The 14,361-nt window shown below is 37.7% G+C and overlaps 1 protein-coding gene across 1 annotated transcript in view; it reads right to left on the bottom strand.

Moving 5' to 3' along the window:
- The window catches only part of LOC147707489 (CD109 antigen-like), a 943,435-nt gene that overhangs the window by 429,536 nt on the left and 499,538 nt on the right, over window positions 1-14,361 (bottom strand). The window contains exon 16 of the mRNA XM_086926506.1: window positions 11,926-11,955. Coding sequence (XP_086782632.1) covers window positions 11,926-11,955 — 30 coding nt within the window. The remainder of the gene's footprint in view (window positions 1-11,925; window positions 11,956-14,361) is intronic.

Below are 14,361 nucleotides of genomic sequence, written 5' to 3'. Positions count from 1 at the left end.
TATATTACTGTTGGCTGACTTAGATTTGGTGTCTTGGCCAGGTATTGTGAGTTGGGACATTGTTCACATACTGATTAGCACAGCCAAACATTGACCTTTTAATCAGGAAGGGAATAAAGGTGTGGTAGACTCAGGGTGGCACTCTGGGGTTGGGGAGAAGTCAACTACAGATGTGTTATGGGGAATGGCATAAGTACTAAAAACCCTGTACAACATCCTTACCCTGAATGTCTGGGGCTTGGCAAAACACATGATTAGATATCATATACATGCATTCTTCAGGCACAGACACATATATTTTACCTGGTAAACAGACATAATATCGAGTCCAAAATATCGATTGGACAAAATATCGAGTAAAAAATATACACTGGACAAAATATAGACTAGACAAAATATAGACAACAAAAATATCGACTAATATCGACTAGAATAGCCAAAATATCGAATCAAAAATATAGACTAGACATAATATAGACTAGAAAAAATATAGACAACAAAAATATCGAAAATAAGGTAAGTTATTAATATTTAATAATATGTGAGTAATATAAATCTGTAGCGGGTTGTGGGTTTATAGGGGAATAGGGTGGGAAGTAATTTAATTATAATTAATTAATTATGTAAATTTAATCTAATTGTTAATTAAATAATAATTGGTAAATAATTAAAATATAATAGTTAATTAATTAAAAATTATTAATTGATAAATAATTAATTTTTAGTAATTTATTTTCTGTAGCGGGTTGTGTGTTTATAGGGGAATAGGGTGGGAAGTAATATAATTATAATTAATTAATTATGTAAATTTAATCTAATTGTTAATTAAATAATAATTGGTAAATAATTAAAATATAATAGTTAATTAATTAAAAATGATTAATTGATAATTAATTTTTAGTAATTTATTTTCTGTAGCGGGTTGTGTGTTTATAGGGGAATAGGGTGGGAAGTAATTTAATTATAATTAATTAATTATGTAAATTTAATCTAATTGTTAATTAAATATTAATTGGTAAATAATTAAAATATAATGGGTAATTAATTTAAAATAAATAATTGATAAAGAATTAATTTTTTAAAATTTATTTTCTGTAGCGGGTTGTGTGTTTATAGGGTTCAGGGTCAGTTTTCAGTTTTTGGGTAAAGGGGTATTTTTAGGGTTCAGGGTCAGTTTTCAGTTCTTGGGTAAAGGGGTATTTTTAGGGTTCAGGGTCAGTTTTCAGTTTTTGGGTAAAGGGGTATTTTTAGGGTTCAGGGTCAGTTTTCAGTTTTTGGGTAAAGGGGTATTTTTAGGGTTCAGGGTCAGTTTTCAGTTTTTGGGTAAAGGGGTATTTTTAGGGTTTAGGGTCAGTTTTCAGTTTTTGGGTAAAGGGGTATTTTTAGGGTTCAGGGTCAGTTTTCAGTTTTTGGGTAAAGGGGTATTTTTAGGGTTCAGGGTCAGTTTTGGGTTTTTTGGTAAAGGGGCATTTTTAGGGTTCAGGGTCAGTTTTGGGTTTTTGGGGTACAGGGATATTTTTAGGGTTCAGGGTCAGTTTTGAGTTTTTGGGGTACAGGCGTACGCTTTCTCTACTGTAGCACCCACTGGAGTGGGAATAGTAATTTTTACCCCTACGCTATCCAACGATCTCTGTAATGTCGCACCCACTGGAGTGGTTACATTAAATTTAAACCTTTTGCAATGCCACGGTAAATATATTCTATATGTTTTATTAATAACATGTATTAATGTATATATGTATTATTATTATTAATTTTTAAATTTACATTAATTATGTAATAATGTTACATTTATTTAATAATTTTAACAATGTTTATATTAAATATATGTAATATTATAATAGTTTTAACTTATTTTAAACACATAAAAAAATCAATATTTTGACAGTCTATATTTTTAACACTCGATATTTTAAAGTCGATATTTTTGTACTTACCTTAGTGAAGATAGAAAGTCGATATTATGTCCCTCGATATTTTGTCATCGATATTTTGGGAACTCGATATTTTGGTAGTAGATATTATTTCAGTGATCCATTTTACCTGCCTGCAGGAGATCCATCTCACACAGGGGGCTCCAAAAACTCTAGAGAGGTACTCTGTTTGGGACCATATACTCATGATTTACAAGAGGGGTGTTAGTTTGGATTGATGCATGTTAGAAATTGGGTTGGTGGTTGACTGGGGTATGTACCCTAGTCAAGCATCAACCACAATCATAGTCAGGCAAACACTAAATTAACCTGGGCTCACACTCTGGTAGCTTGGCACAGAGCAGTCAGGATTAACTGAAAGGCAATGTGTAAAGTATTTGTGCAACATTTGAAACAGTAAAACTGTGAAAATAGCACACAAAAAGATACCAAACCAGGTTACAAATATAAAGCTTAATTTACATAAAACACGACCAAACGAAAACATCCAATAAGTAGAACTTGAGATATTGGATGGGTTCAGATCAGTTGTTATTCGATCTCAAAAATGGATCATAAAAGATAGACATTTCAAAAGACTGTCATTCATTAAAAATATATATAAATATACACAGGACATATAAGAATACATAAAACATTAAAAACATGCCATGATAAAACAACAACTTTAGATATTTCATCATACAAAATGTGCAAAGTTTTATTAATCCTCCGTAAAACAGACAAAGGATCGCAAGACAAATAGAAAACTTAACAACATGACAACAAATAAAAAGGCAATCAATACCTCTGTGCAAAACAAATACAGTCAGCGAAAATTCAGCAAATAGTTTGGATCATTTCTGTTTCTTAAGCAGCCTGCAACATTAAAATAACATTCTCTTCCTCTGAGATAGGATGCCTTTTAAGAAGCACCTAACCCTAAAACAAGTGTCATAGGGGTCCATTACGATGGCGGGTGGGCACCGTAATGGAATTCGGGACCGTCCGCAAGGGGTGGGGTGGTCCTGCACCTGCAATTAGGATGCCACTGCCACAGTGGGGGTGGCATCCCCTATTCCCAGCATTGTGGCGGGCTGTGCTCACAGCACCATCCGCCACAATGCTGTGAATACACGTTGTGCATTGGCATGCACAAGGTAACAGGCACCGCGCGGTGCCTGCCACTTTGTCCATGCCAATGCATGGGGGTACACCCCCACACCCCAACTTCCGGGGGGCCCATTACGGGCCCCCAAAGTCAAAGACCGCATGCCTTTCCATGGCGGCAACACCACCATGGAAAGGCTGATCTCTGTTGTATTCCTAATATGGATGGTGGTGTCTTTCAGACACCTGATCTGCAGAACGTACGTTTTAGCTCTGTCTCCTAGGGCATCAGGATATGCTGAAACATCAGCTATAGTTCCATACAAATTATATTATAAAGATATATCGAGTCACTTAGTTGATAGTTGGATATTTATTCAAATGATTCCATGTTTGCTTTAGATGTTGCATTCACATCTTATATCATATCCATTATTTTGTTTAAAAAAACATTGCTTAAACAATCCAATACGATAAATATTTCCTTATTCCCAATGCATTCAGCGGGTTTCGCCTTTGTCAAGGGATCAATCTATCTGAAAAAATGATAATACATTTCATTATTCAACTGTTCTCTTGCCACCGTTGAAAACACATGCGATACGTATCAGTGTCATTGTTTCTATTCAAATGTTTAACTCGACGTTCAAAAGTTTCAAAAAAAATACATGCATACGCTCTATGTGTTCCTTTATCTAACAAGTAGTATATTACAATTAAGTCGGTGTGCCTTTTTTGAAAAAACATAACATGCATGTTTGACTATCTGTTTAAAAACCTACTCGCATTGCGTGTTTTCAGTTATAGCTTTTCTTTCACAACGTTGATGTCACTGTCTAATAACTTAATACCAGAGACAATTGCTCTCTAAATAGTATATTAAACCCTCCATGGAGAGAGACGCTTACCGTGTTGGATCGTTACTACACGCTAAGCATGCTGGACGTTGTGCTTGTGACGCGCGCGGGTTGTTTGTGTATTTAAAAGAAACAGAAGCTCTGAATGCATTTAACCTGCTCTTAAAGGCACAGTGTGCTAATAACTATGACATTTCACGAATTTACAACTTTTCCACCCTCTAAACATGTCAGATATAGTTATATTCAATAATATATTCACAAATAACAAGCCAGTTCAATCCTGTCATTTAACGCTTTAGCTTTCAGTGATTTTCTCTTTTAATCAAAGTGTTTCTGTTATCTCTTCCTGATACTTTGTGCACTTGTTCCAAGATGCACGCTTTCAAGTCATCAATTTGATGTTGCGCTTCCATAAAGTGAGTTGCTACTGAAGATTTTATCATTTGGGTTCTGATGTTGCTTTTATGCTCATTAAGTCTTATTTTTAGTTTGCTCTCTGTTTGACCCACATATTGCTTATTACAAAGACAGGTTAAAAGATAAATGATGTTGGTGGAGTCACATGTTCCATTTACTTTGAGTTTTATCATTTTACCATTTTGTACGTGGGGTATATGATCACCTTTCATGATGTTTCCACAGTTATGACAGTTTAAGCATGAAATTGTTCCCTTGTATTTGATAGGAGGTCCTTCTTTAATTTGAGGTTTGAGTAGTTCACCAATATTTTTTGACCTTGTGTGAGCAAAAAGTGGTTCTTGACTGAATAGCCCTTTAAAATCCGGTTCTGTAGCTAGTAGTATCCAATGTCTTTTAATGATTTTTTTAAATTGATGACTCATGGTGGAAAACTTACTCACGCAGGTGATCCGTTGATCTTCCTGTGTGCTCCTGGGTGTAAATAGTTCTTCTCTACTTTTTTCTGCAATCCTTTGTTTTGCTTCATTTAATACCAAGTCTGGGTATCCTCTACTTTTGAATCTTTCCATCATCAATTCTGATTGAACTTCCAGTTGTTCTGGTTCCGAGACTATCCTTTTGACCCTCATCAGTTGGGAAAATGGTAAATGTTTCTTGAGTGACGGAGGGTGGAAACTGTTAAACTGTAAAGTGTTATTTCTGTCTGTCTCTTTGCGGTATATATTGGTTTTGAAACCCGTTGGGGTGTTTCGCACTTCTACATCCAAGAAGTGGATCTTCTCTGTACTGATTTCCCATGAGAGCTGAATTCTTTCATCAATGTCATTCAATGCTCCAATTTGTTCAACCAATGTTTGTCGTTCCTTCCCATACAATAAAGATATCGTCTATAAACCTGATGTACAGACGGAGATGATTTTGCCAGGTAGGTTTTTGTAGAATGTGTGTTTCTTCAAAGTTTTTCATAAAGATATTTGCGTATGTGGGAGCTGCTGGATTTCCCATGGACGTTCCACTCTTCTGTAGGAACCATTTTCCTTTGTAGTTGAAATAGCTATGCATGAGGATAAATTGTACCAGTTCCAACAAAAATAATTGCATTTCTGTGTCATACTCACTTACCAGTAGTGCTTTTTCAACATCCTCTATACCCAGGTTGTGGGGTATTTATTTATTTTAAGAATTTATAAAGCGCAACATATACCCGTGGGTGTCTTGGCACTGTGACTCTGCTAAAGATCTCTGATTAAGCGTTATCTACCTTCAGAAGTGATACCATGGACTATTATTGGTCAAACAACCAGGTTTTCAGCAGTTTCCTAAACTGAAGTAGTGAGGGTGACGATTTAATTGCCTTTGGAAGAGTATTCCAGAGTCTGGCCGCGGTGTTAGTGAAGCATCTATCACCCCATGTGACCGTCCTGGTACGCGCCACTGCCAGTAGGTGCATCTGTTCAGATCTTAGTGATCTGTTGGGTAGATAGTAAAGAAGCTTCTGTTTGAGAAACGCCGAGCCATGACCGTTAAGAGCTTTAAAGGTGAGGCACAAGGTTTTAAATCTGATGCGATTTCTCACCGTTAGCCAATGGTAGTTCTTGATTACTTACTTGATGGAATGAAATTTAGGAGTGCCGGATAGTAACCTTGCTGCAGCATTTTGGATAAGTTGCAGCTTGGCTACCACCCGTACCTGCGCGTTTGCAAATAATCCATTGCAATAATCCAAAGAAGAAAGTACCAAGGAGCTCACCACTGTTTTTCTTGCGTTATCTGGAAGGTAGGGTAGGATTTTTTTGAGGAGCCTAAGCTTGTAAAAGGCTGATGAAGCTAACTGATTGGCATGGCTGGAAAAATTGAGCTTATCATCAAAAAGGATTCCTAGGTTCCTAACCTTCTGCACAGGTTCTGGAGGGGCTCCGAGTGGAGTAGGCCACCAAGTCGAACACCACTGTGGAGATAACTTTCCAAAAAATCATTACCTCAGTTTTCTCTGAGTTAAGTCTTAGACAGTTCTCCGCCATCCATTCCTTGATTGCCAACATGCCTTCCTGAAACCGAGCTGATACTTCCTCGCCATCATTCTTAATGGCAATCACCAACTGGGTATCATCAGCGTATGAGGTCAGGCTCATCCGGTAGTATTTGATAACCCTAGCTAAGTCCGACACATAGATGTTAAAAAGTGTCGGACTTAGGGATGAGCCTTGTGGAACGCCACATGGGAGGGCGAGATCAACAGATTGAAATGATCCCAATGTCACTGCTTGTGTTCTCTCAGACAAAAAAGAAGATAGTAGATCCTTGGCCCTTGAGTGGATGCCCATTTCTTCGACACGGTCAATTAAGATGGAGTGATTGACCGTGTCGAAGGCCGCAGAAAGATCCAACAGGACCAGCACCGCTGTTCCTCCCTGGTCCCTGATGGTCCTGATATCATCGGCAGCCTTTATGAGCGCAGTCTCTGTTCCATGCAGTTTACGGAACCCAAACTGAGAATCATCAAGAAGGCTGTTTCGTTCGATGTATTCTGATAGTTGTTTATTCATGGCTTTCTCCACTACTTTGGCCAGGAAAGGCAGGCTGGCAATAGGTCTATAATTTTTTTAAATGGTTTTATCTAGACCGATCTTTTTAAGGAGGGGTTTCAATAAGGTGTTTTTTAATTTGTCTGGGAAGACCCCTGAATGGAACATGGCATTGCAGATTTGAGTGATAACTTCGCTAACCAAGTCAATTACAGGGGTGAAAATTTTTGGGGGGCAGGGATCTAAGGCTGAGCCTGTTTTTATCTGCCTCATGAGATCTATTATCTCCTCTTTCGATACCTCCCTGAATTTGGAAAATGAGCAATTGAGGGCTTTGCTTAGTTGTTTAGGTTCCATATTTGTATCAGTTTTAGTTACTGAAAATTCAGAATAAATATCATTTACTTTTGAGAAGAAAAAGCCAGCCAGCTCATTACAGAATTCCTGTGATTGGGGAGGACTCATGTCTACCGATTTCCCTGCCAGTGTCTTAACTACCTCAAACAGTTGTCGACTAGAGTTTTTAGAATTTTCTATTTGCTGTTCGAAATATTTCTTTTTTTCCTCCTGAATCATTTTTTTATAGACGGCTACTGTGTCCTTATACCTGGACTTGCTTATATTGTTGTAGGTCTTTCGCCAGATTCTTTCCTGATTCCTACAGATCTGCTTTTGCTGTCTAAGGGTTTCTGAATACCATGGGGCTGAAGGCACTTTCCTGTTTGGGTATGGACGTATATAGAGATTTTACGTCTATAGTCGCTAAGGTTAATGGTGTATTGCCCACAATATTGATTTCTCTTAATTTTGTTAGAAAGTCTGTAGTATCCTTAATGAATGATTGTGCTGCCATAGCGCTGGGTTGTAAATATTTATCTACAAATTTTCCAATGGGTTCTTGTAAGCTGTTCTTGGTCGATACAATTGGTCTACATGGAGGTCTTTCTTGGTCTTTGTGAATTTTCGGCACCATGTAGAAAGTGGGGCTTTTAGGGTGTTCTTGTATGAGATATCTTTTTGTACGTTCTTGTATGGTGCCATTATCAACCGCTTTCTGTACGATCTGTTGCAAAGTTTTTTTTATTTCTTGTGTAGGGTCATTGTCCATTTGCATATACAGGTTCTCATCATTCAAATGCTCCATCACTCGTGTCTCATAGTAAGATGCATCCATTATTACAAGTGCGCCGCCCTTGTCTGCCTTCTGACTAATGATGTCTTCATTGGTACTGATAGCCTTGATTATACCCTGTTGTTTTTTGGTTAAATTGAGGTGTTTTTTAATTCTCTGGGTATTGAGACTTTGTATATCTTGTTTGCATAATTGCTCAAAGAGATCTATGGTTTTATGGCTCACCTTTTTCTCCTGTTGTGATCATATACCCCACGTACAAAATGGTAAAATGGAACATGTGACTCCACCAACATCATTTATCTTTTAACCTGTCCGTGTAATAAGCAATATGTGGGTCAAACAGAGAGGAAACTAAAAATAAGACTTAATGAGCATAAAAGCAACATGAGAACCCAAATGATAAAATCTTCAGTAGCAACTCACTTTATGGAAGCGCAACATCAAATTGATGACTTGAAAGCGTGCATCTTGGAACAAGTGCACAAAGTATCAGGAAGAGATAACAGGAAAACTTTGATTACAAGAGAAAATCACTGAAACCTAAAGGGTTAAATGACAGGATTGAACTGGCTTGTTATTTGTGAATATATTATTGAATATAACTATATCTGACATGTTTAGAGGGTGGAAAAGTTGTAAATTCGTGAAATGTCGTAGTTATTAGCACACTGTGCCTTTAAGAGCAGGTTAAATGCATTCAGAGCTTCTGTTTCTTTTAAATACACGAACAACCCGCGCGCGTCACAAGCACAACGTCCAGCATGCTTAGCGTGTAGTAACGATCCAACACGGTAAGCGTCTCTCTCCACGGAGGGTTTAATATACTATTTAGAGAGCAATTGTCTCTGGTATTAAGTTATTAGACAGTGACATCAACGTTGTGAAAGAAAAGCTATAACTGAAAACACGCAATGCGAGTAGGTTTTTAAACAGATAGTCAAACATGCATGTTATGTTTTTTGCAAAAATGGCACACCGACTTAATTGTAATATACTACTTGTTAGATAAAGGAACACATAGAGCGTATGCATGTATTATTTTTTTAAATTTTGAACGTCGAGTTAAACATTTGAGTAGAAAAAATGACACTGATACGTATCGCATGTGTTTTCAACGGTGGCAAGAGAACAGTTGAATAATGAAATGTATTATTGTTTTTTCAGATAGATTCGATCCCTTGACAAAGGCGAAACCCGCCGAAATGCATTGGGAATAAGGAAATATTTATCGTATTGGATTGTTTAAGCAATGTTTTTTTAAACGAAATAATGGATATGATATAAGATGTGAATGCAACATCTAAAGCAAACATGGAATCATTTGAATAAATATCCAACTATCAACTAAGTGACTCGATATATCTTTATAATATAATTTGTATGGAACTATAGCTGATGTTTCAGCATATCCTGATGCCCTAGGAGACAGAGCTAAAACGTACGTTCTGCAGATCAGGATTATCATTTAAACACCCGAGAGTAGTGGGTGATACCTAGGAGCACGGAAAGTAATCAATTAACAACATACCTCAGCAGTGCACACCCCTGCATCATAAGCATATTATATGTCTTTCAGACACCGCCACCATATTAACTGGTCTTTCCGTCCGCCGCGGACCCTCCAGCCATCCTAATGTGGCGGGGGGTCATTGAATTTGTGGATGGCCCGGCGGGGCGATCTGCCTACCATCCTAATGGGCCCCATATTCATTATGTTGCAGCAAAAAGAGAAGAGCAGCTTTACGTTTTGAGAATTTAGACCTACGCAACAAAGGAAGTAAAAATGACCTAGTATATGGAAGGTAAAATCTGAAAAAATGACAAAGTAAAATAAAGACTGAGGTGATTTCTCATCACATGGGCAAATACATGTATCTGAACAAAAGTATTGCCCAAACACGAAACATAGTAACCAGCGTATTGAGACCAGTCTAAATCTGGTCAGCATAGGTCGTTCATAAACATTCTGCACTAAAAATAAATATGGGCAGTCCCTTTGATCATCTGAATTATACAATAGGTTCTCACAGTTGGTATTAACACCTCCACCGCCTCCCTAGAGACCTGCCTATGTTTTGAAAAACAATTTTGAACCCAGGCTTTATCTTTTTTTGTTTTTGCTTTTGGATACGTAAATAAATATGCACAACCTAATGCCATAAACGTATCTGTTATAGTCTTCAATCACAGGATTTTAAGACCATGATCACAAGGAAGGCAATCTCTTATAACAGCCTTATTGAGATCTGCTTCACTGTTCACCCATATTGAGCATCACAGGTCAAGGGGGCTGAGTTAATAAAATCTTAAACATAGTCCAACCCTAATTCCAGGTTTGAGCAGTAGTGAGAAGTCGATGGAGGAACACCCAACAGGCATTGACAAAACCTATTCTCCTCAACCTGGATCACCCCCATGTCTCTGTAGCCCTAAATTTCCATTCCATATGTTACAGTTGGTATACACTTCCCTTTATAGAGTTCTAAAATTGGTACAAACTGGTTTTCATCCGATACAGGCAGCAATAGAAATGGTGATGCTGACTGCACGAGTAAAGCGTGCTAACCTGCCTCTAAGGTGGGAGGACCACTAGCGCCTTGAGACCCTCATGGGTGAGTAGTTGCGCTTTACAAATTACTGATTGATTGATTGATTGATTCATCAAAATCCAGGCCAAGAAAGATATGGGAAGGAACTTACCCTATCCTGTTTTCTTCCTTCTATATTTAAAGTTCTAGTTTTGGAGTTTCTAGGGCCAAACACCATTGTGAAGGTTTAGTGAAGTTTGTCTAAAAATCAAGCCCTTCATAAAGGTCACAAAACTAGAGATTAAAATCTTTAGGCCAGTGGCCATCCAACCAAGAAAAGCTGCGTCATCCGCGTTTACCAACATATTTTTTAGGACGTTGGTATACAGCAGATAGATAATAGGGGCTAGTACACACCCGTGGCTTACTTCATGTTTAACTTTAAAGAATGGAATGCATTCCCCTGCATTCCCAAACTTTCACAATGAAGAAGTCTAAGGAGGGAAACCAACCTATCCCCAAGGCCCATGGCCACAAGAATATCCCATTATTTGAACCTGTGAAAAAAATCAAATACGCTTCATAGGTCCATACATGCAAGAGGGGTAGGGGCTCCTTTTGCAAATTAATATTTGGCAACGATAAGGTGTAAATTAATTTGCTGCTCAATTGTCCCATGGCCCTATCTAAAACCTAAATAGGGATCTTAGATGCATGAGATGTATAAGTAGCTTGTTTATTGCTATTTAACAGATTAATTGTCCAAATATATGATTCTGTGAAACATACAGCATCAAAGAGAAGCATTTTCATTTCTACTAAGTTCCCTCCGGTAAATGATGGTGTTATGGGAATAGGCGTACCCAGGACGTAACTAATTTGTGAGCAATTTAAAAGAGGAAATGTCATTTGAACTACTTCTGGTAAAACGGTGTGCCAACAACTGTGTCTGAGATACATTTCAGCTGGAAAACTTTGAAAGACTGTATCGCTTCTGAAAAAGGAAATAAAACACATAAACATAGATAGTTGATCACAATTTTTGGATTGCAATTCTACCTAGGATTATGGCTGGTTGTTGAAACACCTTGCACACAACCACATCCTTTCCTCACTCTTTCATCTCTATTTTGTCGGATCATACGGACCTAAGTCCATTTTTTTTATATTTAGTTAACAGGCAAACATATTTGTTAATCTTTGCTGCTTTTGTGTCCTATGGAATTCATGACTGTGAGATAGATACATTACTTGACAAACTATTTGTTTTATAATATTGCATTTAATTTACATTTGAAAATACAATATTTAAACATTAGAATAGATTATTTAAATTCTGTGTTCAAACTACATAGTTTTGTACTGTGCCTTTATCAAATCTATCTCTAGCAAAAACCTTGCACAAAATATAAGTAAACATGTTACAAACCCTACCTGGTAAGGCATCATCAGTTCATTTATCACCTAGGGAAGGAAAAAAGATGGGGTTATGTTCGGATCAAGCAAATGTTCTAAGTACAAATCTTCAAAGATTTTTTACACACGATGCAGCTCAAAAATGAATAAAAAGGCTGCATTTGGAATGGAACTCTGTTCAATATCAAAGATGATTACATTGTTAATTCAACAGGCAGTACTGGTTCTAATCCACTGAAATCAACATATACATTTTGTTTTCCCTTCTGCTTCTTTTCTGGTGCATGATGTTAATATAGTGTCAAAGATATTGTTTTCAATAAAATATCACAATGATAAAAATATTATGGTGCAGAATTTCGCCGGTGGAAATATTGTGTTTTAAGCATTTAAAATCATTTTTAAAACAAATAGTTGCATATAATATTGATTTAGTATTTTGTGTATTTTCAGTAATTGATGTTGTATTAGTGCATACAATTATTTGTACTAGTTTGATTGTTTTGGTAATATTTTTAACCTGTTTTTATTGAGTTTATTTGAAAAAAAATAGATATGGTTGTGTTTTTGGTTTGGTAGGGTGGAAATATATTTTGATATATATTTTAATTTTGTACTTTTATTCAGTTTTGATTAAATTAAGTTGGTTATATTTTGATATGAACATGTATATACATTATTTAAATGTTACATTTAATATTTTTAAAACTGTTGTCATTTTCTTAATAGCCTAGTAAACAAAAAGGTTATATATATATTTTATTGAAAAATGATTTAATAATGTTATTGTAAGCTGTGAAACATTGTTTGCAATTCAATACTTACAATACAATTATGTAAATTATTTAAGTGATTGGTTTTCCTATTATTTTGTAATGATTTCGTTTTTTTCAAATATTCACTATTTTTGATTTGTTTTGTTTTGATTTAATTAATATTTACTGGAATTTCATAAAGTATTTTCTTTTAAATTTATATTTTTTTGAATTTTTCATAATCATTTTTAATGTTGTTATTTTTTTTAAAAGAACACTTTCCTTACTGTTGCTGAAGTTAGAGTGAAAATAGTAAATTTGACACCCCAAAATCTAGCTCTTTCCCTACTGTTGCTCAAGTTGGAATGGGGACAGTAAATCTGACCCTCCCAAAGTCCAATACTTTCACCTACATTAATTTGGTTAGAGTGAGAATAGTAAATATGACCGTTCCTAAATCCAACATTTTTTTAATACTGTTGCTTAGTGTGCACCAAAGGTAAGCCCGTCTGCGCCCGTCCGCACCTGGACCGCACCCAGCGCCAGACCCCCTGTCCCCCGCAAACCGCACTCATCCCGCATAACGTATGACGCTGCCACCCTCCTAGCCCTTAACACCGGACGCACATCACAATGCTACGAAGCGGCCCCAGGACGTACCCACGGTCCCTTTGCCTGCCACTCCTGCAAGTTCGCCTGCATCAAGACCCCCACCACATCCACTAACTCCAAACATAGCTCAGACCCTAACCACCTGAAGTGCATCCTGTTAAACACCCGCTCGATCCACAAACACGCCACTGAACTCTGGGACCTACTTGACACTGCCTCACCGGACATCGCCTTCCTCACAGAAACCTGGATGAACGCCTCTTCAGCGCCCGACATCGCCATAGCCATCCCGGACGCTTACAAGATCATCCGAAAGGACCGCACCAACCAAACAGGAGGAGGCATTGCCATCGTCCATAAGAACACCATCAGAATCACGACCAGCCTCGACGACAACCTTGCAACCGCCGAACATCTCCACTTTCAGATCCACACCGACCCCAGAACCACACTTAGAGGCACCCTCATCTACAGACCACCAGGAACCCGTAAACAATTCAGCGAAGACATCACTGACTTCATCAGCCCACATGCCCTCGCCTCCGAGGACTACATTCTACTGGGAGACCTCAACTTCCACATGGAAAAGAAAAACAACAGCAACACCACCACCCTTCTGGACAACCTGGCCAATCTTGGTCTCAAACAACTTGTTGACACCCCCACCCATATAGCCAGACATACGCTCGACCCAATCTTCACTTCCAGCAAGCACATCTCCTTCGATCACACCACAGCTCTTCATTGGACGGACCACAGCTGTGTTCACTTCAACTACAAAACTACCTCGACCCACAACCCCCCACAACCTATTCCACGAAGTAACTGGAACAAAATCACCACCGACCAACTCCTCACATCGCTCAAACAAAACCCTCCCACCCTCTCATCGGACCCAAACCAAGCAGCCACCAAACTCAAACAATGGATCACTCACAGTGCTGACGAACTAGCACCCTTGAAAAACCACCAAACTAAACAGGGCAGCAAAAAGGCCCCTTGGTTCAACGAGGACCTTAAGAAATCCAAGAAACTATGCCGTACTCTCGAGAAAACATGGAGAAAAAACCCAACCACTGACAACGTG

The sequence above is a fragment of the Lissotriton vulgaris genome, chromosome 6 (assembly GCF_964263255.1).
Source record: "Lissotriton vulgaris chromosome 6, aLisVul1.2, whole genome shotgun sequence".
NCBI lineage: Eukaryota > Metazoa > Chordata > Amphibia > Caudata > Salamandridae > Lissotriton > Lissotriton vulgaris.
Note: the sequence above shows the minus strand (reverse complement) of the source record. Positions and strands in the feature narration are given on the sequence as shown.